A 27,009-nucleotide genomic window follows, 5' to 3' on the forward strand; every position below is an offset into this window, starting at 1 on the left:
AATTACCAGAACATATAAGAAATATTGGAAGCACTCTATTGTCTCGCGACACAAACTAATATAGGATTATCATCTTTCATATTATGTTTACTTGTGATTAAAAAAATTATTTATAATTTGAAAAATGTTATATTAGAATTGTTTCAAAAGCAAGAGCAACAAACTTTTTATCAAACACTTTGTCACTGAACCACCCCTTCTAGCTTTTAAGTTTATGTACCATCAAATGGATGCCTAATTGTTTATGAATCAACATGTGGCTTATGCTTGTTAAACCAAGTAATCGTATGATGCAATTGCATATCTTATTAGTCATAGACATCAAAAATAAAACCCTGTTAATTATTCTGTGTTTATTAAATATTTTACATCACATGACAGACACAAAAGGAGCAAGAGTGAAATTAATGTAGCACTAGAACCAGATGGATCAGGATAATACCTACATATCCAGATGACTGATTTTGCAAAATTAATGGAAATTAAGTAAACATCAACAAAACTACAACACAAATTGTGGAATTTATGAAAAAATGACAGATTATATCACAATGATAGCGACTAAATAGCTTCTTCCTTGCTTAAACATCAACAATGGTGGGAACTGAAGGAGCCAAGAAGGATAATTATATCATGCTATCAGACCTTGCAGGCAATCTCCTGAAGAAATTCAAGGGAACTGAAGGAAGCTTGTGGCGAAACCTGGGATGTCTTAACACATAAATGCCAATGAGAAGAGCCACTACTTGGAAGGGAGTAACATACAGAACTACTGCAGCTATCAGACAGAAAATCACGAATAGAGTTGTTGCTCTTGGATCTCTCCAGCTCAGTAGAGATTGGAATCTTTCCCCTTGAGTTGCCAAGTCACCAACTACTGTCTGAACCCTACCTGCTATACTTCTGAGACGATCATATCGCATTCTAACAATATCTGATGGCTTGGAAGTTGGGAATGAGTCAAATTCTTCATCAAGTTCATCAGGATGGGCAGCATCAGCATGAGATAGCCTGGTGTCCATGTGAGGAGGATGTCTTGGTCTCCACCGAAAATTCCAAATACCAATCAAGAAGAGGTAGAGAAAAATTGTGGGAAGTATTAGCTCAGGATAAAGTACCAAAATTATGAAAAGTATGTGAATCAAAATGGTAGTAAGTGGGTTCTTCCAATTGCAGATTTGATCAAACCATTTTCCAACAGCAATCAACCCACTCAGAACGCCCATAATTCTGAAAAAATTGGCTTTGCTCCTCCTCATGCTCCACATATGTGAATCCACATCTAACATATATTCCACAACCTCCTTCCTCAGGGGTGGCTCAGCTCGGCTCAACCGCATGGAGACAATCTGCATTGCTTGGTGCCTCAAGCTATCAAGTTGAATCACAGATAATGGATGGATGTAATGCATTTTGGGCAACAATGGATGTGAATACATATGCAACATGTTAATGAAAGATGAGCATGTGAACCGCACAGCTAATTGAACTTCACCTGTTTTCTTCACTCCTGATTGTTGCAATACTATAAGAGGATATGAATGTGTGTAAACTCTATCAGTTTCTAGTGTTGATAGCCGAATCCTCACTTTCCCAATTCTTGAATCCTTTCCCCCTCCACCTCCCCCTTGTACATGGCCATTGTCAAATACCCCTATAGTAATGACAGTACAGGGGTCGAAAACCTCCCAAGTGTACTGTTCATTCCACTTTGGAGTGAAGCTGTCAACAATAGTCCTTGTCCGGATCCATTTCTGCCCATATTTAGCCACACAATAAGCATCTGTTGTTCCTCGCCCATCCTTCGTCTTCATAGGCATCAGCCCTACAGCACTTAGAACACCCAGCTCCAAAATCCCAATGATGGGTCTCCACAGCTGCTTTGCTGTCGGCCTAAGGTCACTGCTATGGTGCGTTGATTCATCCAAAACATGGTAACCACCGTCCAAACAGGCCCTCAAGTGGATCCTACTGGCAAATTTAATCTCCTTCTTTTGTTCCACATCTGCAGCCACATGCTTTTCAAGGTTATACCACCTCGTGTTTACTGGCTTATGGTCTAGCCTCCTCTGCACAAGTTGTAAAGGGATCACACACTTGCCCAAAATTTCATCTTTGTTTGGTCCTACCCTATCTTCCACTGTTAAAATCAAAGGCTCTTCAAAAGTTTCAGCGGCTACAAATATCAAGTCTTCATTCCACATTGGATGAATACTCCTACTTTGGGATATTCTAGTTCTTAATGCTTGATTTCCCAGGGTGACCTTCACAAAAGCTTCAGGGAACCTACTTTTGTCACCAGGCACCAAATCCTGAGCTTCAATCACGTTGACCCTAACATACCAAAGCTTAGGTGAAAGATATACCTTTGATCGGATGTTTGCAATTCCATCAGGACCAACAGCTGCTGCATCTGAATGCCAAGCATCAGGGAATGCCTCATCAGCTTGAGTTCCCATCCAAACAGCCAGCATCAGCTCTCCATTCTTAACTTTATCCCCCTTCCGATCTTCCAATCTATACCATTGCGGTGCCAAAGGGCTGTCAGGTGGTACACGTTTTGGGATTTCATTAAGCTCAAACAGAACTCTTCCTATCAAATCATCTAAAACAACATCCTTATCTTTCACTGAAACCTCCAAAATTGAAGCTTGAATTCTCTCTTTTGAGAAAGCAAAGACCTGACTCCACTCAGGATTTGTTTTCTTCTCAAAATGCTTAGTCGTTCCCTTATAGTTTCCAAGCTTTACCTCAACATAAGGGTCACAACTACCGGTAACATCTTTACCAGGCAAATCCTTGGCTTTCACCACATGAACATATAGATATTGCATTTGTTCAACAAGATCATAGGTGCAGGCAAGCTTATCAGTCGTAACAGCTCCTGCACCAATGTTTGGCGAGGTCTCCTTTAGAGCAAAGTCAACAGCTTGTGGAGGCTTCTGCATTTTTCCTAGTTTATATCAATGAAACCGGAGATGCACAGAGACCACCAAGAAGCTATGCTAAAAGAGGCAAAGACTTGAAACTTGAGATTTTGAAACAGGGTATCCGCTTGCAGATGTGGATGCAATCTCAGGAATTGAAAGGCTTCAAAGACTTCAGTTATTGTGATTTTCAGGCACTCTGGATGAATTTGAGTAAGCAAACTTGATGGCGGATATAGAACGGAAAGATTGCTAGTAGCTCAAAGCAACAAAATATGGAAGCAAAACATAGTTATCTATTGTTGAAGTTTTAGATCTTCAAATCACGATAACACATGCAAGGACTAAAATGGAAAACAAAGGACCACAGAACCTCAGTAGAACATCTTTTTGAACAAAGCAAAAGAGCAACTCTTGGCACTTCAGCGAAAGCTCTTGACCGGAAAGCACTAGTATCTACTGCAAAAGCAAAGCAAGAAAACCACAGGGTTAACATTACTGCTTATTGTATATGTTTAGGTGTTGAGTAAATGAAGAAAAATTCAAGAAAATGACACTGCGACACCACTTGAGGTTGTGGAACAATAAAAGAAACTACCAAATAAGCCAGGCATTAATATTTAAGCTCAATCTATGGACCCAAATAATTTATACTTGAAAATGTAAAGCAAACAACCAAAACGGAAAAAAAAAGGTTTCGTTTCTTTCGTGCATTTTCACAGCCACCAAACAGCAAGAAAAGGAAAAGATATTATACATTTATCAGGGTAATGAATATGTAGTTTGTAACACTGAACCAACAGATCTACTTCAATAAATAAAAAATTAAACAAACGGCCATTAAATAAAACACAAGTAACTCAAGTAAGCAGCTAAAGTAAGCTAAACTTTTGCCACAAGAAACACCATAGTGCAATCATTCCATTTACTTGAAAGAGTGAACAAACACAATTTGAAGTTTCAACAACTACCAAAACTACCATCAAACAACAAATAATAGAAGAAAGAGGATACTTAAAATGTACCTGGATCATTAATGTTGAAGAGAAGAGAAAAGCTGTTGAAGGTGCAACAATGAAAAGGCCTTGAATTTTTAATTTTTTTAGTAAAGGAGAATGTGGGTAATGTAATGGAGGTTGAAGAGTGAAGTAATATAGAAATGAGAATGTGAAGTAATATATAAGAAAGAAAGACTGAATCTCCCACCATAAAGAAACAGAGAAGTGGAGAACCTATACACTCATCAGTACCAACTTTCTTTAGCCTTTATTTACTGTATATATTTTGATCTTTTCTTGCTTCTTTCTACTAGTATCGTTAGATTATTAGTTTATTACAAAGGAACTGAGGCACACGTGCGAAGACTATGGTCGGTTTGGGCGCATAAGGGGTAGTTGTTGTGTGGGTCTTAATTTCTTGAACTCTGGGAAATAATTCTTTTTAATTTATTGGTTTTCTGACGACTCATGAGATTTGCTGCTTCCTATATGGTTTTCCTTCTTTAAAACTCAATTATGTATCGGAATTGGGAAAGATTATTATATTATTATATATTTAGAGCTCAAAAAATAATATTTTTTACGAGAGTGCTGTCAGGCCCAGCCCATTTGCACAAAGCTCAAAATAATTTGTGGGCGAAATCGGGTCAGAAACCAAAAGCAATGCAATTTCTCGAGTGAAAATATCGTCGAGATATGAGCAATTTATCCCTACTATATCGGGGCCTAATTTAGTGCGCTCCAGCTGAGCTACGAAGCATTGAAGATCACAATCTTTCAACCACGTACAAGACAAAAGAGAGAATGATATCCTGTAACAGTTACCAGCGATTCTCTGAACACCGTCGACAAATAGCCTGCAACTTATTTGATTTGAAAGGGTATTATAGTCATCCCATATAAATTGGCCTTTAATATTGCAACAGCTGGCTGTTTAACATGTGTTGGAAAGATAAGTTGCAGGATTTTTAACCACTTTCCGATGTTCACCCTGTACCGTTTCACCCTTCTCAACTGAAGCCACGCTCTCCCGGAACACGTGCAACTTCTTCCGAAGCAATAGCTCGTCTTCTTGTCCTAAATTAAAACATTAGGGGCACGCTTGGTTTTGTAGTATTTTTTGCCAATTTAATATCATATCATAATTGGTATTACACGCGGAAAATTATAAGATGTTCTCCGTGCATTAACTTCTAATTCTAATGATTATATATTCATAATCAGATAATATTAAGTCTAGATATAAAATTATGAACTTTTAATAGATGGATTGTTTGAAATTTGAAATTCAGCTAAAAAATTGAAATAAAAGCATAAGTTGAAAAGTAGGAACAAAAATAAACACCATGATGAAGTATCCTAAGATGACAGAGCATGTATTATACTGGAACAAGCAAAGATGTGAAATAATATTCAAGAAGAGGAAGTAGAAAAGAGGAAAAATGATTTAATTTTGTCGGCATTGAGGAAATTCGCAGTTTCTATGATTAGCTATAATGGGGCTAAACTAAATATATTGAAATTTTGAAAACAACAGTTAACTTCTTGCATTCAAACATCATAAATGCTCTTCTTCATGGTTTGACAATAACTTGTCCATTATTTTCCATTTTGCAGTTATGAAAATAATGGGAGAATATTGGAGTTAGGTGCAGTAGGTTTTGAAATAGTATACCATACTTGTTTTTCTATAAACCCCAATAAAAATAAATACAATTTCTATTTCTCAATAATAAATAATAATATAAATTTTGTTTTAAATTGTTTATTTATTTGGTTAAATAAGTAAAAAAAAAAATAGTAATTTTGTGAAAGACAAATAGGAGTTGGATTAAATAGCTGTCTGGCAAGTGGCACTTAGAGGAATAATGGTAACTGCCTTATCTGAGAATGCATTGAAGAAATTTAATGTTAGATGATGGAGAAAGCATGCTATAACTTATCTATTGAGCAAAGACTTCCAAGTTGCAGATTGGGACTCATCATCTACTCTCTCCACAAATAAGATAGCTAATAATAAGAATACATTATTATTCTTTTATTATTATTTTTGGTAATGGATGAGTTACTAGTCTAATTAGAGGTTCATTATTCTTTCTTGAAAATGAATTAGAGGGTCAGTATCTCATATTAATTATCTGAATGATTAACAAATCAACACAGGAAAAACGAAAGCTAGAGATTCTTGGTTAGAGAATCAAATACTCTTCCATAAATCTCTGAACCTCATCAGAGTATCCTTTACAAGATCAATCTCCAGGATCTATTGCAACTTAGGTCAATTACATTTGGTTTCAGAACCAATGGATTATTTCAAATTAACAGCGTCAACCATATTTCTTTTGTTTTCTTGCCTCTTCCCTATAACTTCTTTACCTGTCATTCCAGATTCAACCGTTGCATCTAGAACAGCAACATCTCTAGCACCTTTTATGAAAAAGAGACGACGCTCTGGGTAGCACAAAAAGATAAGGTTGAGTAATTACAGATTTGTTTCGAATTTCTAACAAAAACGACATGATAAATTTGATTTATTGCCTGACAAAAGGTGCATCCATCCATAGAATAGATGATCTGATACTAAAGGCTAAAATTACAAAGAGAACAGTACCATGCATGTGATTTAAGTATTAAACATGGAATAGAAATGAAGTTTGCAGGAGATAATCACATTACCTTAAGGTTGGGTTGTGAAATGTCATGCATAAGACTAAGAGTTTGTAATTCTTTATCCAATCCACTTAATGGGTAGAACCAACTTTTCTTGTGCCCGTCAGCTCCATAAAATAAAACCTGTAAACAAGAAGCTGCTCTGCAAGATACTATTTCTTCTACATGATTTATGATGCACCACCAGAACTAAAAAGATCATTTACAAAATCACCTTTGACATCTAGTTTCCATTATCAGAAACAAGTTAAATAATGAAATGTCCTGCATAAAAACAATTATCTATATTCAATCAGACGAGTATCTAAGGTAATCAAAGAATATACTGCAATTCCCAACATACAAGTCTGAAAACAATGATGGGACTGTGAAAGTCGATGAATTTGTTTTCAACTTCAAGCGTTTGGATATATATATATATATATATATATATATATATATATATATATATATATATCTTCTCTAGGTTCCTCGCTCACTCCACTTTGTTTAGCATACTCCAATGCCATTTCATTATCCACCGGCAAATAAAACCAATACATGTATCAGCTTCTCCACCAGCAATATTTTCATCTTCCACTAGGTACATTAATACATATATCCATATATCCAAGGTGATTAAGTATTTACCCAAGATAAAAGAACAAAAGCTTTTTACCAAGAAGTTCAATCACAAAATATAAGCATATTTTGATAGGTCACCCATCTGCTGACATTTAGTAACTTCTAGGAGCCATCCAAACTAATCTCAAGTAACTCACCTTTTCAAATGCTAAGCAGGCTTTTTAATCTGTTTCTTTTGTAATCAAACGTGCAGATACTTTCTTAAGTATGTCAGCATCCTCTTCCTTTTAGCATTTCCTCTTTGATGCATGTGATTGTGCCATTTCTCTGAAGACATCATACAAAGCACCTGTAGCATCAGGGATGAACCTGCCATTTGAGGAAACTTTGATTTCAGTACGTGCAGAGGAACAGGAAAACACTGGTTCTAGACAGATGGTCGGAATTACTTGCTTAAATTTCATTTACGTTCCTGTTGCTCATGGGTCTGCATTTTCTTCACAATTTTGGATTTTAGCTGGATGCAGCATTGCTGAATGGCATGCTGCAGAAACTATATGGTTAGCTTACTCACTTTTCCCAATATGAAAGAGCATTAAAACTAAAATCCCCACTTTGACAGCAGTAGCTATTTCAGTGATATCAACTCCAATGTACTCCTTTCCAGTCGCTTTAAAGGGTATTTTTGTGCTCAATATGCTTACAAAGACACCTATCTTGTCTTGCATCTGGTTGATCTTGTAACTAGCCCAACTAATGATGCTTTAAAGGGCATTTTTGTGCTCCAATGGATTGTCTCAAGAGGAATAGGGAACATTACCCCTATTCTCCGTGCAAATTTATAGCAAAATTTTTGCTGCAGGAAAAAAAGGAGTAAATGTTGATCAGGAAGGTCATGTATGCATGTGTTGAAGCCACAGTTTCACCAGTCTCGCTCCTCAAGAACCCTCTTCCTGTTGCCCAAACCATTCATTCATGGAAATGGGAAAGCCCATCTCCCTGTCATCTCAAAGTCCTCATTTACTAAAACTCTGAGTTATGTCCGAGTTGGGTATAAACAAATGTCAAAGCCATAACAAGCATTACAGATCAACAGAAGTCAATCAAAGTGCTTTAGTCACTGTGAGCAGAACTGCTGGAGTGTTACTTACCAACATAGGGATTCAGCAAGGACTTGATGATATTACTGACTTGCTTGCCAAAACACTCCACCTGGAGCTTGTTTGTGCCGAGCTCGATTCTTGTAAGTAGTGCAGTATTTGTTGACTAGCTATGCAAGCAATCGGGAGGCGTTATTCATCACCAGCTCAACTTTCTAATTTTTTTGATCTGTTACCGAGTTTGTGTAATTCTTTCTGATCTTCTTTCTGATTTGTTCCCAATTTTGTAGGCATAAATTTCTGATGCAAATATTTTTCTTCCTTTTTTGTATTGCACTTGTATCTACAAATGTATACAACAACTAATAGAAAAGTAAGCTTCCGAACCACATTTTTCATGGTATCAAAGCCAAGGATTCCAAAACATGACAGAACAAGGGAAAGAAACAGTGATTTCTTCTCCATATTATCTCATTAGAAGCTTGATGGAGAAATATAGAGATGTGAAGAAAGATCTACACATAGTTTTTATCGATTTGGAGAAAGCTTATGATAGTGTTCCAAGAGATATCTTATGGAGAGTGTTAGAACAAAAGAGGGTATCGATTAGGTACATGCAAGTGTTAAAAGATATGTATGAAGGAACAACTACTATTGTGCGCACAGTGGGAGGGAACACAAGAGATTTTCCTATCTCAATTGGATTACACCAAGGTTCAGCTGTAAACCCTTACCTTTTTACATTAGTTTTAGATGAATTGACAAAACATATACAAAAGAGTATCCCTTGGTGCATGATGTTTGCAGATGATATAGTTCTAATAGATGAGACGCGAGAAAGAGTCAATAGAAAGCTAGAGTTTTAGAGAAGTACTCTAGAATCAAAGGGTTTCAAGTTAAGTAGAACGAAGAAAGAATACATGCATTGCAGGTTCAGTGAATGCCGAACTGGTGATAGGGAATGAGTTAGTTTGGATGGAGTAGTACTGCCCCAAAGTAATCACTTTAAATATCTCGACTTAATCCTTCAAGTAGATGGGGGATGTGAGGAAGATATTAGTCATAGGATTAAAGCCGGATGGTTGAAGTGGAGAAGTGCCACGGGAGTTTTATGTGATCGCTAGATTCCCAATAAGTTGAAAGGAAAATTTTACCGTACAGCCATACTACCAGCCATGTTATATCGTAGTGAGTGTTGGGCACTGAAGGAGTCGTATGTGTGTAAGATAAGAATTGCGGAGATGAGAATGTTAAGGTGGATGAGTGGTCATACTAGACTAGATAAAATCTGTAATGAGAGTATTAGAGAAAAGGTAGGAGTGGTACCAATTGAGGATAAGTTGAGAGAAGGGAGATTGAAGTAGTTTGATCATATAAAGTGTAGATATACAGAGACTCCAGTTAGACAAGTAGAGCACATTAGATCATTAGATTAGAGGATAGAAAGAAAAGAATGGGTAGACCTAAACTGACTTGGAGGAGAGTAGTACAACATGACCTAGAAGCATTACACATTTCTGAGGATTTAACCCAAAATTGTTTAGAATTGAGAAAGAGAATCCATATAGCCGACCCCAAATTTTTGGGATAAAGGCTTAGTTAAGTTGAATTGAGTTGAGTTGAGTTGAGTATTATCTCAATTCTTTTGATAGTCCTGGGGCAATTTTAGTTTCAGTTTTATTGCAGGAGGACAATTAGCCCAAATGGCGAAGGGCGATGATCAATGCACTTCGAGCCAAGAACAAAACTTGTTTTATTGATGGATCTTTGCCACGACCGGCTGAATCATCAAAAGACTATGCAAACTGGGAGAAGAACAATTCGATGGTGTCGTCCTAGCTATTCAACTCACTCCATTCTTCTCTTCAAGATAGTGTTGCTTATTATGACACAGTAAGAGAAGTCTGGAAGGACCTCAAAGAACGTTTATCACAAGGGAATGCTCCCCGATTATACCAGCTCAGAATGGAAATAGTAAACACACAACAACAAAATTTGTCAGTGGCGCAGTACTACACCAAATTGAAAGGCTTGTGGGATAAGCTCAATTCGTATTCAAAAGTTCCATCGTATTCTTGTGGTTCTGCAAAGGTATTTACCACAGAGAAGTAGAAAGAAAAAGTTCTTCAATTTCTGATGGGGCTGCATGATAGATACTAGATTGTGAGCTCACAAATCCTCAATACAGACCCATTATTGACATTGGCACGATTTGATGCCTTGGTTACTCAAGAAGAACGCCAGCAAACTGTGACTGCAATGAAGGGTGTACCCACGATTGAAGCTGCGGCCTTTGTTTGCTCTAAACCAATTAACAAAGGTGCTAGTGGTAATCCTCCTACAAATTTGAAAGGTATTGTTTTGTGAATATTGTAAGAGATGGAAGCATACCAAAGACACTTGCTTCAAACTTCATGGCTTCCTAGATTGGTGGAAAAAGCCAAATCGCAATCCTAGAGGAAAATCTACTAATGTTGCACAAGGACAGAATAGTGAGGAAGAACCTGCAGTTTCTCCTATTGCAGGGTTGTCTTCATATCAGTATTCACAACTCATGGCTTTGCTAAAATTGGAGAATGGGCAGAGCATAAACACTATAGCTAACTTTGCTGGTAAGGCCCTTGCTTTGTCCAATGAAAATGTTGAATGGATATTAGATTCTAGAGCCTCCGATCATATGACATATCACAAGGATGTACTGACCTACGAGACACCACTCTCTTGTACCTCACCCGTACGGATTCCAGATGGGAAATTTGTTTCAGCAACGTCCCATGGAACCGTACCACTTAGGTCTACTATTGTTTTAAAGAATGTTTTACATATTCCTACCTTTACTTGTAATTTGATTTCCATTAGCAAGTTAACCAATTCTCTCAATTGTGTGGCTCATTTTTTTCCCACCTTTTGTGTTCTTCAGGGCCTAACCACTAGGAAGTTGATTGGCAAGGGTGAATTGAGGAACGGCTTGTATTATTTTCGAGAAGTTCAAACTCCTGTGGCTTCAGTAGCTTCTGGTGGTGCACTTCTTTCCTTGTGGCATCAACGATTAGGTCATGTGCCTTTGAATAAGTTGTCTTTTTTGGATACTTTCAGTATTTCAATGCCAAACAATCACCTGCTATTTGTGATGCTTGTCATGGAGCAAAACTGACACGACAACCCTTTTCAATTAGCGCTATTAAAAGCTCTAAACCTTTCGATTTAATTCATTGTGATGTTTAGGGTCCATATCAGATAGCCTCTCTTTCTCATTCACATTATTTCTTGAGTATTGTTGATGATTCCACTCGTACTGTATGGGTCTATTTGTTTAAAAACAAGACTGAGGTTTTCACTTTGCCTACATCCTTTTTAGCCATGGTTCATAGACAATATGGTCATCTTGTCAAAATTATTCGGAGTGATAATGGGACTGAATTTACCAATATTTCCCTACAACAGTTTTGCTTGCAAGAAGGTATTTTCAATCAATTCCCTTGCATTTCTACCCCCCAACAAAATGGGGTGGTGGAACGCAAACATAGACATCTTCTTGAAGTTGCACGTGATTTACGTTTCCATGCTAGTTTACCTATAAAATTTTGGGGGGAATGTGTTTTGACTGCAGCTTACCTTATCAACCATACTCCAACTCCTCTTTTGAAGAACAAGAGTCCTTTTGAAATGTTGTTTACCACTGTAACACCCTCCCGGTAACCACTCCGTACATTCTACTGTTCCGGTGACCGGTGTCGGTCCGGACAGCTAGAACGTCCGAAAAAATATTAAAATTAAAGTCGGGAACCATAATTAACTCAAATATTAATAAGAAACACTTAGTAAAAATTTTAGAAATAAAATACAACCAAGCAAAACGAGCCGGTGCCCAAGCGATGGGTAAGCAGGAGGAAGTTGCGATTCTAACGAGGAGCCCTAGACCCGGGGGAAAAATTATAAAATAATTTTTGGGACTCCAGAGAAGGGTAATTGAGGTTCCCATGGCATTAGAATGCCAAGAAAATACCTAGAAAATTTTTTCAATCGGTACAGACGATTTTGACCCGTTAATCCAAACGGAGGGCATTTTGGTCATTTCGCCTTCCGAGGTGATTTTTGGCCGACTTGTCCAATTGAGTAAATAATTAATATGACATAAAATATGAATTAATGTTGATGAAAAATTTATTAAAAATGAGAAATGAAAATAAGAAAACAAAAGTAAGAAGAAAAGTAAGTAAATGGGAATTATGATGTCATTAAGAAAAACTATGACCAATCAAAATTTAGCCATTATTTGACTAACTAATAAAGAGATAAAAGAAGACCTAAATAATTAAAAAACCAGCTGTTTTCTTCTTCTTCTTCTTCCTTAAAAACGTGATCCTCTCTTCTTCCTCCCTCCATGAAAATTTTCTTTCATTACCTCCACTTCCCATGAGTTTCCACCACTAAATCCTAACCCCTTTCATTAAACCTTGACCATATCACTTGGAGAAGCTTTTGGCAGCCAAGGAAAGGAAGAAAAGTGAGGTTTAGAGCTTTGGAAATTCTGCCCAAACAAGGTTAGTGCACTTATACCCATTAAACTCTTTAATTCCATGATTTTGGACTTGAACTTAGTAAGATTTGTAGTTTAAATGAACAAAAAACATATGGGTATGAACACTTCAATTTCGGCAGCCCTAAGAAGAAACAATAAGGGAGTGTTTTGAATGTTTTTTTTAATGGACTTAGCATGAGTTGGAGATTGTATTTAAGTTATATATTTACATAGATGTTAAACTAGGGTGCTAATGGAGGGTTATGGGTAAATTGCCTTGGATACTAGGGTTTTGAAGCATGAAAAAGTGACTTGGCTGACCAACCTATTAAAGAACACTCTAATGGTCAATAAGTGACCATTTTGGATATGTTGACCATAAATGGGATTGAAAAATGGTGGGGCAAAGTCAAGGTATAAACTGCCCTATGACAGCAGCATAGGGACTGAAAATTCAGTCCCTTTGCACAGCCATAACTTGGGCTGTGTTAGTCCAATTGGTGTTTGGCCAATTGGACATGAAACTAGGCTTATAATGGCACATTTTTGCTGAAGAAACCATGCCCAAAAGACCAAAGCAAAAGGGTCAAAACTCAGCCACAATTCGGATACCCTGCACTGAATTCTGCAGAATTTGCCAAATGAACAGTAACTGTTCATTTGGCCATAACTCACTATAGATTTGGTCAATTGGCCTGAAATTTTTACAGCAACAAGTTAAGACATAGACAAATAACTTTCATGAAGGAACCTACCCCAAATTATGGCCAGAACCCATTCAACCAAGTGACTCAAGTTACTGTTCATGCACTGTAGATATGGTAAATTTCTGCAGAATGCATATCCGGACAGCTTGGGTTTTTGAGCCATATCTGGAGCTACAAAACTCCAAATGGAGTGATTCAAAAAAGGAAATTCAACTAGACAAAATAAGGAACAACTTTCATGTTTTACATTTCTTCAAATTCCAACAGTAACAGTGTCCAATGGAACAGTAAAGTTGACTCACCAAAACTGAAATTTTCTGCTTGTGTGGGTTACACTTTGAAATGGTATTAACACTTAATGCCAACAAGTTTTAAACACCAAATGTGGTATGTTGGGAGTGCCAAAGGCAATGTACACATTTTTATTCCAAAAGTCAACATTTTTGTTGACCAATGATGAATAGTGACACAAAAAAAGTTGAAATTCACAAATTGACAAATTTAAGAGTTTCAAATGCCCTAGTATACCTAACAAGATTGGTTTGGATAGTTTGGCATGCCAATAGGGTTCAGTTAGCAGTACTGCACATGGCAAAAATGTCATTCTGTGATTTCATGGCTTTTAGCCATTCTGACTTTGTATTGAGACTTGGCCTTGTGCACGATATTATTCTGACTTGTTCTGTTGCACACCGGGAGATACATATGTGACTGATGGTGTGACGGCCCAAGGTACTAGGTACCCAGTGCCAGTTTACCCGTTATCCAGTCCAGTCACCTAGTGTAGGTTACTTGGGCAACCAAATGAATGAAATGAACCAAGTTACTGAATTAATGTATATATAACCATACCAAACAAATGAATCATACACATTCACTATATATTTGTTTTCTTGCTATTTTCTTTTATTTTATTATTGCACCACTAAGCATTATTGCTTAGCGCGTTGCTTTTGCCACGCGTAGGTACTGGAGATCCTGATCGTGAGCCCAGTAGACCTCAGACTGGGTGAGTCCATCCGGCAGTTCTGCTCAGTGTCCGTGTCACCTCATCACCTGCAGTGCATTGGTAGGACACTAGATGTCATTTTGTCATTTTGTAATTAACTTTTTATTTTCTCATATGTATTTGGGATTTATGTAATGTATTTTGAGGTTCATGTAAATAATAAAGATTTATGGTCATGTATGGTATTAAATTGAGCATTTAATGGTTGTTTATATATGAGAACCCTGAGAAAGGGATGTTTTGAGAAATGAAAAGGTTGATGAGACCTGAAATTGACAAATTATTGAGATATTGATATTGAGTTTTATTGATGATATTGGAGTTGAGAATGAATGAAATAGTATATTGGAAGTGTTTTTAACAGGTTCCGAAGAACTGTTTTCTCCATTTTTAGCCGGTACTCATGGATTTTCCTTAAAATCTTCGGAACCTCAAATGAATAATACTTTTGATAAATAGTTAAAATAAATCATATTTCATAAATTAACTTCAAAAGCATGACACAAATTAAGTAAGGTATATTAGAGTGTGCCAGTACACCGTGTGGCATTACTTACTCGGGTATCTTGTACTGCGGGTAAGGGTGTCACATTTAGTGGTATCAGAGCACGGTTTAGGCGTTTCTGGGCCTAGATTGAGTCCATACCATGCATTGCATTTGTAAGAGTCGAGGTGACACTAACGCAGATCTGTTTATCCTTCTTATTTTGAATAGGATATGGACCCTTCATCTCAGAGAGCCGTTGAGGAGGAAGTGGAGAGTCATGCTCCACTGCGGCAGAGGCCTGGGGCATGAGAGAATCTGCTCCACTCAAGCGAGCACTGCTCGGCCTCCACAGCCATGTTCCAACAAATGGCTAACTTTTTTAGACAAATGGCCGGGTAATGCCAGACACCACCACCACCACCACCACAGTAAATCACACCTGGAAAGACTAAGGAAGTTTGGAGCTGTGGACTTCTATGGTAAGAGAGAAGATGACTCTGTTGCAGCCGAGAATTGGTTGAACAGAACAGGCAGAGTCTTGAAACAACTCCACTGCACCCCTGAGCAAAATCTAGAAGCTGCTATCTCTTTACTGCAAGACGATGCATATGAGTGGTGGGACACTGTGTCCAGTGAAGTGCAGCCAGAAGCTGTAACTTGGGATTTCTTTCTCTCTGAGTTCAAGAAGAAGTATGTGGGTACTGTATATCTGGAAGAGAGAAGAAGAGAATTTATTAACCTGAGGCAGAGACAATTGTCCGTGGCTGAATATGAGAAGGAATTTGTCCGATTGAGCCGATATGGAAGGGAGATAGTCCCTAATGAAGCTGAAAGATGCAAGAGATTTGAAGAGGGACTAAATGACAACATCAAGATTCAGCTCACGCCACAGGAATCACAGAATTTACCAAGTTAGTGGAAGCTGCCATAAAGGTTGAAAAAGTGAGAATTAGTGAGTGGACTAGAAGAGAGAGACAGAAGAGGGGCCGGTCGATCGAGTTCAGCTCTGCATCAAGGAAGAAGTTCAAGGGTCCTCTGCACAAAGTTCAGCTCGACCACGTGGTCGTGGTCGGTCTCGGGGCCCAGCCACGATTCACCCCTAGGAGAGGTCAGTCCACACCATCAGTGGGCAGCTTTCCAGGGATGGGGTTCAGGGGACCAGCCCCAGCATCTTCTGCATGTCCGCATTGCCTGAAATGGCATAAGGTGGAGTGTTGGAGAGTGACTGGTGCTTGCTTGAGGTGTGGGTCAACAGAGCATCAGTTAAGGAACTGTCCACGTAGAACTACTACTGCTGCTCCAACACAAGCAGACAGATCTGCTCCTGCACCACCAAGGGGTAGAAGGTCTGGTAAATCCGAAGCTGTGGGACCATCTCAGAGGCCTGCATCTGAGCCAGCAGAGAGGCCAGATAACAGACCACCTGCCAGAAATTATGCCCTGAGAGCTCAGGAGGAGCAAGATGTCCCGGACGTCATCAGGGGTACGTTCTCCCTCTACAATACTCCTGTGCATGCATTGGTGGATCCAGGATCCACACATTCCTACATTTGCATCAACTTACCCGTAGAAAGGGGGATACTAGTAGGGGAGAGTGACCAAGACATTCTGGTCACTAATCCATTGGGCTACAGTGTAGTGGTGAATAAGGTATACAAGGGTTGCCCTTTAAGGATTCAGGGGTATGAATTCTTGGCAGACTTGATTGAGTTACCCTTCCATGAGTTTGACGTGATTTTGGGAATGGACTGGTTGTCACGTCATCAGGCAATAGTTGATTACAAATTGAAGAGAATTTCTTTGAAAACCCCTGAGGGTAATGAGATCACAGTTGTAGGGGAAATGACAGATTTACAGTCCAATGTTATCTCGACCAACATTGCAAGAAGAATGATGAGAAAAGGTCATGAAGCCTACCTAGCACATGTGGTGGATACTAGGCGAGCTAAGCCAAACTTGAGTGACATACCCACAGTGAGAGACTTCCCATAAGTATTTCTGAAGAGTTGCACAGTTTGCCACGAGAAAGGGAAGTCGAATTTGCTATTGAGACAACTGCCGGCACAAGACCCATTTCCATTGCTCCTTATAGGATGGCACCTACTGAATTGAGGGAGTTGAAAACTCAGTTGCAAGAGTTGCTTGATAAGGGGTTTATACGCCCCAGTGTGTCACCATGGGGAGCTCCAGTGCTGTTTGTGAAAAAGAAGGATGGGACTTTGAGGCTATGTATTGATTACCGACAGTTGAATAAAGTGACTGTGAAGAACAAGTATCCGTTGCCTAGAATTGATGATCTGTTTGATCAGTTGAAGGGAGCAGGAGTATTTTCTAAGATTGATCTCAGATCAGGGTATCATCAGCTGAGGGTGAAAGATGTAGATGTGTCCAAGACTGCATTCAGGACCCGGTATGGGCATTATGAGTTTCTGGTGATGCCCTTTGGCCTAACAAATGCACCAGCGGCGTTCATGGACCTTATGAATCGTATCTTCCATCCATACCTAGATCGGTTCGTAGTGGTTTTTATTGATGACATTCTGGTGTACTCCAAGACCAGGGAAGAACATGATGAACATTTGAGGATTGTTCGCAAACCTGCGGGAAAAGAAGGCGTATGCTAAGTTGTCCAAGTGTGACTTTTGGTGAATGAGATTGCATTCCTTGGACACATAGTGTCGGTGATGGGATTAGGTGGATCCCAAGAAAATAGAAGCGATGATGGAATGGAAACCTCCCGAAACACAAGCGAGGTCGAAGCTTATTGGGGCTAGTGGGTATTACAGAAGATTTGTGAAGGATTTTCCCTAATAGCTGCTCCAATGACCAAGTTGTTACACAAGAATGTCAGATTTGACTGGAATGATAAGTGTCAGACCAGGTTTGAGAAATTGAAGGCTATCTTGACAGAGGCACCAGTGTTAACACAGAAAGTGTCCCGAAAGGACTTTGTGGTCTATAGATATTCCTCACATAATGGGTAAGGCTGTGTATTGATGCGAGAGGTGAAAGTGATCGCCTATGCTTCCAGCATACTAAGGCCACATGAATAGAACTACCCTACCCATGATCTAGAGCTTGCGGCAATTATCTTCGCATGAAGATATGGAGGCATTACTTGTATGGGGAAAAGTGCTACATTTACACAGACCACAAAAGCCTGAAATACTTGCCAACCCAGAAGGAGCTCAACCTTAGACAGAGGCGATGGATTGAGTTCCTAAAGGATTATGATTGTGTAATCGACTATCATCCTGGGAAGGCAAATATAGTTGCGGATGCTTTGAGCAGAAAATCCATGACAGCTTTGAGATCATTGAATACCCGTCTAACTTTGATTCGAGATGGAGCTATCTTGGCTGAGTTGCAAGTGAGGCCAAACCTGCTACAGCAGATTTTAGATGGGTAGAAGGTAGATGAGAAGTTAATGGCTATTATGAGCAAGGTCTCAGAGGGAAAAGCAATTGATTATGTGATGAAAGCAGATGGGTGTCTGTATTACAAAGGAAGACTGTGTGTACCAGATGATGGGGAATTGAAAGCTAGTATTCTAAAAGAGGCACACACTAGTGTATATGCTATGCACCCAGGAAGTACAAAGATGTATCATGACCTGAAGCTTCAGTATTGGTGGCCTGGTATGAAGAAAGACATAGCTGACTATGTGACTAAATGCTTGACATGTCAGCAAGTCAAGGCAGAACATCAAGTTCCATCAGGTTTGCTACAGCCTATACGCATACCTGAATGGAAATGGGATCGGGTCACCATGGATTTTGTAAGTGGTCTACCTCTCACCCAGAAGAAATATGATGCAGCATGGGTAATAGTGGATAGTAGCGAAGTCGACACTTTCTGCCGCGATTAGGATGACTACTCCTTTGGAGAGGTTAGCGATTGTATATCGGTGAGATAGTTAGATCGCATGGAATCCTACTTTCCATTATATCTGACCGAGACCCAAGGTTCACATCGAGATTTTGGAAGAAGTTGCATGAGTCCTTGGGTACACAACTCCACTTCAGCACAGCTTTCCATCCTTAGACGGATGGGCAATCCGAAAGAGTAATCCAGGTAAACAATTGAAACCCATGAAATTGATACAAATATTGAACTAAAATGATGACAATAACACGAAATATATGTCAGGTCCTTGAGGATATGCTGAGGAGTTGTGTCATTGAGTTTGAGGGAAGTTGGGATAGATATCTCCCACTGGCAGAATTCGCATACAACAATAGCTATCAAGCTAGCATCCAAATGGCCCCATATGAAGCACTGTATGGGAGAAAATGTAGAACTCCAGTGTGCTGGACTGAATTGGGTGAAGACAAACTGGTAGGGCCAGACCTGGTGAAACAGGCTGAGGAGAAGGTGAAATCAATCAAAGCCAACTTAAAGGTTGCCTCAGACATGTAAATCTTATGCCGACCTGAAGAGGAAAGAAATAGAATATGTGGTTGGCGACAAAGTGTTCCTCAAGGTGTCACCATGGAAGAAAGTGTTGAGGTTTGGAAGAAAAGGTAAGTTGAGCCCTAGGTTTATTGGCCCATATGAAGTTATTAAACGTGTGGGTCCAGTGGCCTATAGGCTAGCTTTACCTCCAGAGCTGGACAAGATCCACAATGTGTTCCATGTATCCATGCTCAGAAGATACCGCTCAGACCCTTCACATGTCATCTCCAGAGAAGAAATTGAAATACCACCGGATTAGACATATGAAGAAGAACCTCTACGGATCCTAGCTCGGGAAGTGAAAGAGTTGAGGAACAAACAGATTCCATTGGTGAAAGTGCTTTGGAGGCACCACAACACCGAGGAAGCAACTTGGGAAAGTGAAGAGACGATGAGGCAACAGTTCCCCCAACTGTTTGCATCAGGTAAATTTCGAGGACGAAATTTAAATTAGAGGGGAAGAGTTGTAACACCCTCCCGGTAACCACTCCGTACATTCTCTTATTCGGTGGCCGGTGTCGGTCGGACAATAGAACGTCGGAAAAATATTAAAATTAAAGTCGGGAACCATAATTAACTCAAATATTAATAAGAAACACTTAGTAAAAATTTTAGAAATAAAATACAACCAAGCAAAAGCAGTAGGTGCCCAGCGATGGGTAGCAGGAGGAAAGTTGCGGTTCTATAACGAGGAGCCCTAGACCCGGGGGAAAAATTATAAAATAATTTTTGGGACTCCAGAGAAGGGTAATTGAGGTTCCCATGGCATTAGAATGCCAAGAAAATACCTAGAAAATTTTTTCAATCGGTACAGACGATTTTGACTCGTTAAGCCAAACGGAGGGCATTTTGGTCATTTCGCCTTCCGAGGTGATTTTTGGCCGACTTGTCCAGTTGAGTAAATAATTAATATGACATAAAATATGAATTAATGTTGATGAAAAATTTATTAAAAATGAGAAATGAAAATAAGAAAACAAAAGTAAGAAGAAAAGTAAGTAAATGGGAATTATGATGTCATTAAGAAAAACTATGACCAATCAAAATTTAGCCATTATTTGACTAACTAATAAAGAGATAAAAGAAGACCTAAAAAATTAAAAAACCAGCTGTTTTCTTCTTCTTCTTCTTCTTCCTTAAAAACGTGATCCTCTCTTCTTCCTCCCTCCATGAAAATTTTCTTTCATTACCTCCATTTCCCATGAGTTTCCACTACTAAACCCTAACCCCTTTCATTAAACCTTGACCATATCACTTGGAGAAGCTTTTGGCAGCCAAGGAAAGGAAGAAAAGTGAGGTTTAGGGCTTTGAAAATTCTGCCCAAACAAGGTTAGTGCACTTATACCCATTAAACTCTTTAATTTCATGATTTTGGACTTGAACTTAGTAAGATTTATAGTTTAAATGAACAAAAAACCTATGGGTATGAACACTTCAATTTCGGCAGCCCTAAGAAGAAACAATAAGGGAGTGTTTTGAATATTTTTTTTAATGGACTTAGCATGAGTTGGAGATTGTATTTAAGTTATATATTTACATAGATATTGAACTAGGGTGCTAATGGAGGGTTATGGGTAAATTGCCTTTGAAGCATGAAAAAGTGACTTGGCTGACCAACCTATTAAAGAACACTCTAATGGTCAATAAGTGACCATTTTGGATATGTTGACCATAAATGGGACTGAAAAATGGTGGGGCAAAGTCAAGGTATAAACTGCCCTATGACAGCAGCATAGGGACTGAAAATTCAGTCCCTTTGCACAGCCATAACTTGGGCTGTGTTAGTCCAATTGGTGTTTGGCCAATTGGACATGAAACTAGGCTTATAATGGCACATTTTTGCTGAAGAAACCATGCTCAAAAGACCAAAGCAAAAGGGTCAAAACTCAGCCACAATCCGGATACCCTGCACTGAATTCTGTAGAATTTGCCAAATGAACAGTAACTGTTCATTTGGCCATAACTCATTGTAGATTTGGTCAATTGGCCTGAAATTTTTACAGAAACAAGTTAAGACATAGACAAACAACTTTCATGAAGGAACCTACCCCAAATTATGGCCATAACCCATTCAACCAAGTGACTCAAGTTACTGTTCATGCACTGTAGATATGGTAAATTTCTGCAGAATGCATATCCGGACAGCTTGGGTTTTTGAGCCATATCTGGAGCTACAAAACTCCAAATGGAGTGATTCAAAAAAGGAAATTCAACTAGACAAAATAAGGAACAACTTTCATGTTTTACATTTCTTCAAATTCCAACAGTAACAGTGTCCAATGGAACAGTAAAGTTGACTCACCAAAATTAAAATTTTCTGCTTGTGTGGGTTACACTTTGAAATGGTATTAACACTTAATGCCAACAAGTTTTAAACACCAAATGTGGTATGTTGGGAGTGCCAAAGGCAATGTACACATTTTTATTCCAAAATTCAACATTTTTGTTGACCAATGATGAATAGTGACACCAAAAAAGTTGAAATTCACAAATTGACAAATTTAAGAGTTTCAAATGCCCTAGTATACCTAACAAGATTGATTTGGATAGTTTGGCATGCCAATAGGGTTCAGTTAGCAGTACTGCACATGGGAAAAATGCCATTCTGTGATTTCATGGCTTTTAGCCATTCTGACTTTGTATTGAGACTTGGCCTTGTGCCTGATATTATTCTGACTTGTTAGCCATTACATTTATCTGGGAGATACATATGTGACTGATGGTGTGACGGCCCAAGGTACTAGGTACCCAGTGCCAGTTTACCCGTTATCCAGTCCAGTCACCTAGTGTAGGTTACTTGGGCAACCAAATGAATGAAATGAACCAAGTTACTGAATTAATGTATATATAACCATACCAAACAAATGAATCATACACATTCACTATATATTTGTTTTCTTGCTATTTTCTTTTATTTTATTATTGCACCACTAAGCATTATTGCTTAGCGCGTTGCTTTTGCCACGCGTAGGTACTGGAGATCCTGATCGTGAGCCCAGTAGACCTCAGACTGGGTGAGTCCATCCGGCAGTTCTGCTCAGTGTCCGTGTCACCTCATCACTGCGATTGCATTGGTAGGACACTAGATGTCATTTTGTCATTTTGTAATTAACTTTTTATTTTCTCATATGTATTTGGGATTTATGTAATGTATTTTGAGGTTCATGTAAATAATAAAGATTTATGGTCATGTATGGTATTAAATTGAGCATTTAATGGTTGTTTATATATGAGAACCCTGAGAAAGGGATGTTTTGAGAAATGAAAAGGTTGATGAGACCTGAAATTGACAAATTATTGAGATATTGATATTGAGTTTTATTGATGATATTGGAGTTGAGAATGAATGAAATAGTATATTGGAAGTGTTTTTAACAGGTTCCGAAGAACTGTTTTCTTCATTTTTAGCCGGTACTCCGCCAGATTTTCCTTAAAATCTTCGGAACCTCAAATGAATAATACTTTTGATAAATAGTTAAAATAAATCATATTTCATAAATTAACTTCAAAAGCATGACACAAATTAAGTAAGGTATATTAGAGTGTGCCAGTACACCGTGTGGCATTACTTACTCGGGTATACTGTACACGGGTAAGGGGTGTCACAACCACAAAGCCAAACTATCACCATCTTCGGGTTTTTGGTTGTCTTGGTTACGCATTTGTTTTGCTTCGTTCCACAGATAAGTTTCATGAAAAAGCCATCCCCTGTGTCTTTCTGGGGTATCCCTTCAGCCAAAAAGGATATAAACTTTATAATTTAAAAACCTGTCAAGTCTTTGTTTCAAGGGATTTTATCTTCTACGAAACTATTTTTCCCTTCAAGAGTGATCCTAAGCTAAGTTTTGCACCTATCACTAATACGCCTATACCTTTACCCCATCCTTTATGATATACCTTTGGATCAAGAAATTGATTCTTTTACTCATGATCACAATTCAGATCAAAATTCAGTAATGACCACAGACAATGATCCTGCCATTGAACCTGTGACAACACTTGATCCCTCATCTCCTGTTAATGAATCAAACCAAGAACCCATTGTTCCACATCCTACTCAGACCAGGGTCCTTCCTACACATTTGCGTGATTTTCACATTGATCTTCCTGGACATAATACGGGTCTTTACAGCAATTCTACCGACCAATCTTCCTCAAGTATTTCTTACCCTATTTCACATATTGTTACTTTATAAAAAAATTTCTCCTCGTCATCCTTCTTTCCTAGCAGCTATTCAAAAACAAGAAGAGCCATCTACCTATCGCAAAGCTGTTAAACATCCTCAGTGGCAAGAAGCCATGAAACTTGAACTTGAAGCTTTGGAACAAAATAACACTTGGACCTTGCAACAATTACCACCAGCAAAAACTGCTATAGGATGCAAGTGGGTGTATAAGATCAAATATAAATCTGATGGGTCTGTTGAGCGGTATATGACCAGACTAATAACAAAAGGTTGTACTCAGATTGAAGGACTAGACTATACAGAAACTTTTGCTTCAGTAGCCAAACTCATCACAGTGCGTATTTTAATTTCCATTGCTGTAGCTAAAAATTGGCATCTCTATCAGTTAGATGTCCATAATGCGTTCATTCATGGGGATCTGAATGAATAAGTTTACAGGACACCGCCACCTAGTTACTGGTCATCAGGAGATTCCAGGGTCTGTAAACTAAACTGATCCTTATATGGTCTCAAACAAGCATCACGCCAATGGTTTGCAAAATTTTCCAAGGCTATCCTCACTTATGGGTTCATCCAATCTCAGGCGGATAATTCCCTATTTACATACAAGAAGGGTGATTCCTTTATGGCACTCTTGGTATATGTTGATGATGTTATTATTGCCACTAATGATCTCTCTCAATTAAAGGCAGTGCAGGATTTTTTAAAGAGATGGTTTCCTATTAAAGACTTGGGAACTTAAAATATTTTTTAGGCATTGAGATGGCACAAAATGAGGATGGGATTGTCTTATCACAACGGAAATATACCATCGACATTTTACAAGAAGCTAGTCTGACTGCTTCCCAACCAGTTCCTTTTCCTATAGAGCATAATCATAAACTTGCCGTGGATGACAGTGCCCCATTGGTTGATCCAGCAAAATATAGACATTTAGTTGGTCGTCTCATTTACCTAACGATCACACATCCAGATATATGTTATTCAATTCATGTGCTCTCACAATTTATGCACCAGCCACATGAGGGTCATTGGAATGCTGCTCTGCGTGTATTACATTATCTCAAGAATGCACCTGGCCAAGGGATTTTTCTTTCTTCTCGAAATGATCTCAGTCTCACTGCATATTGTGATTCCGATTGGGCGAGTTGTCCACTAACTCGACGATCAGTTACAGGTTATCTAATATTCCTTGGTGATTCCCCCATCTCCTGGAAGAGAGCAAACAACATTCTCTTGGTCATCCGCTGAGGCAGAGTACCGCTCTATGGCTCATACTGCTTGTGAACTCACTTGGCTCTGTCAATTGTTGCTTGACCTCAGCATCAAGATAACACAACCTGTTTCACTTTATTGTGACAATCAGGCTGCTAAGCACATTGCTACTAATCCGGTCTACCATGAACGCACCAAGCACAATGAAATTGATTGTCATTTCATTCTAGAGTGCATTCAGTGTGGCTTGATCATTTGCAAATACATTTTCTCACAACGACAGCTTGCAGATGTATTAACTAAAGCTCTCAGAGTACAACAGTTTCAATTCTTGATTCACAAGTTGGGCATTCGAGACCTCCATGCTCCAACTTGAGGGGGCGTATTGACTAGCTATGCAAGCAATCAGGGGCCGTTATTGCTTTCTAATTTTCTTGATCTATTACCAAGTTTGTGTAATTCTTTCTGATCTATTCCCAATTTTGCAAGCATAGATTTCTAATGTAAATATTTTTCTTCCTTTTTTGTATTTCACTTGTACCTATAAATGTATACAACATCTAATAGAAAAGTAAGCTTATGAACCACATTTTTCAGTATTTTTGGTTACCAAGCTTAATTATACGAGTTATGACCCATCTAATGCAGCAAAGAAAATAAAAGAAAATAAATCATTTGCTTAGAAGACTAATTAAAAAGCTTTATATTTTGTGAAGAGAAGAGACTGGAGAAGGCGACGATTAAAGGGTTCGCTCACCGGAAAGATGAACATAAAGCCGAAATCCGGTACGAACCAGACTTCGAGGTTCCAGCTAGTTTTGGACAAATGGGAGCTATTTACGTTGAAAATGAGCACCGCAAGGAGATGTTCATCAAGGATATAACCATTGATGGCTTCCCTACTGGCCCAGTTAATCTCGATTGTAATTCATGGGTTCACCCCAAGACTCAGAACCAGCGGAAAAGGGTCTTCTTCACTAATAAGGTCACCTCTCAATCTTATGCATCAAATCTTTCTTAATTAAACTATATCAATAAATAGCAAACCAAATTTGGTACCACAAATGATAGTTTGACCAATGATCCTATTCCATGCAACTTACCTTTCACTGAAGCTCCTTATCGGTTCTACTTGCCCAAAAGCATGATATTTTAGATCCGGACCACTGAAATCGAATAAAAGTATTCATCATCCACGGGAAGCTAGCATAGGATATCATGTAGGATGTATTAAAATCTTGCCGAAATTTAGGTAGAGACAAAGCAAATTAATCCATTAATTTAACAAAGCACATCAATTTCAAGTATTGATTATTGACAGTAACACTGATTATTTGGAAAAACAGTCATACTTGCCATCAGAGACTCCAGATGGATTGAGGAGGCTGAGAGAGGAAGAGCTTATAATTCTTCGAGGAGATGGTCAAGGAGAGCGCAAGAAAGGTGATAGGATATACGACTGCGATGTCTAAAATGATCTTGGCAATCCCGCTAGCAGCAATGACCTAAAAAGACCGGTGCTCGGCGGCAAAGAGATCCTTACCCTAGACGTTGCCGAACCGGAAGGCCAAGGTCCAAGAAAGGTAAATTTTATTATAACTTGTCCCCTTAATAAAAAATCACATGTTATTCTCTTTTATTTTGATTTTAAAATAATTACATCTCTAATATTTCAGCTCGTAATAAAATGATCACTCTGTTTAAATTATATGTTTTTTCATTATTGAGACATTAAACAATCAAAATAACAGGAGAGAGCAGTTTTCGGTTTTAATCTAAAAACTGAATAGAATAGAGTCAATTCGATTTAATTGGTTCGATTTTAAAACTCAATCGATTCGATTTGTTTTATAATTTTAATAATTTCGATTAATCGATTCGGTTTGATTATTTTTATAAAAAATAAAAAAAATCTAACCGAATCGAAATTATTAATATATATATATATATATATATATATATATTAAGGAAATCAAAGAAAACCAAAACGAACCATAAGATTTAGGTTTGATCAGTTTAAAATTGAACCGAACCCAATTGGAAATCAAATGCTTAATTTATAAATTTTAATTTGATCGGTTTAAAATCAAACCGAACCGATATTTATCGATTTGATTTAATTTGATTTTCTCTTATTAATTGGTTTGGTTTTATTTTTAAAATTTTTT

The 27,009-nt window shown here is 38.3% G+C and overlaps 1 protein-coding gene and 1 long non-coding RNA gene across 3 annotated transcripts; both read right to left on the reverse strand.

Moving 5' to 3' along the window:
• Positions 1-321: 321 nt before the first annotated feature.
• Positions 322-4,235, reverse strand: LOC110648610 (multiple C2 domain and transmembrane region protein 5). Of its 2 annotated transcripts, none has more exons than XM_058132837.1 (2): positions 3,953-4,235; positions 322-3,383 (listed from the first exon to the last, which is right to left on the reverse strand). In XM_058132837.1, the coding sequence occupies exon 2, from the start codon at positions 2,946-2,948 to the stop codon at positions 627-629; it is 2,322 nt and encodes a 773-aa protein (XP_057988820.1). In that variant the 5' UTR covers positions 2,949-3,383; positions 3,953-4,235; the 3' UTR covers positions 322-626. The 2 variants fall into 2 exon arrangements, with proteins under 2 accessions (XP_057988820.1, XP_021658592.2); XM_021802900.2 differs by having other exon boundaries at positions 322-3,386.
• Positions 4,236-6,107: 1,872 nt separating this feature from the next.
• Positions 6,108-26,464, reverse strand: LOC110648606 (uncharacterized). The gene is made up of 4 exons (XR_002493605.2): positions 26,194-26,464; positions 25,945-26,007; positions 6,602-6,718; positions 6,108-6,376 (listed from the first exon to the last, which is right to left on the reverse strand). It is a non-coding gene; the product is annotated as an uncharacterized LOC110648606 (long non-coding RNA).
• Between the last annotated feature and the right edge of the window lie 545 nt (positions 26,465-27,009).

This window comes from Hevea brasiliensis, chromosome 13, assembly GCF_030052815.1.
Source record: "Hevea brasiliensis isolate MT/VB/25A 57/8 chromosome 13, ASM3005281v1, whole genome shotgun sequence".
NCBI classification, from domain to species: domain Eukaryota; kingdom Viridiplantae; phylum Streptophyta; class Magnoliopsida; order Malpighiales; family Euphorbiaceae; genus Hevea; species Hevea brasiliensis.

Excerpts from the sequence above, each read along its gene's own strand:
- LOC110648610 (XM_058132837.1), bottom strand. The coding sequence starts at position 2,948 with ATGCAGAAGCCTCCACAAGCTGTTGACTTTGCTCTAAAGGAGACCTCG.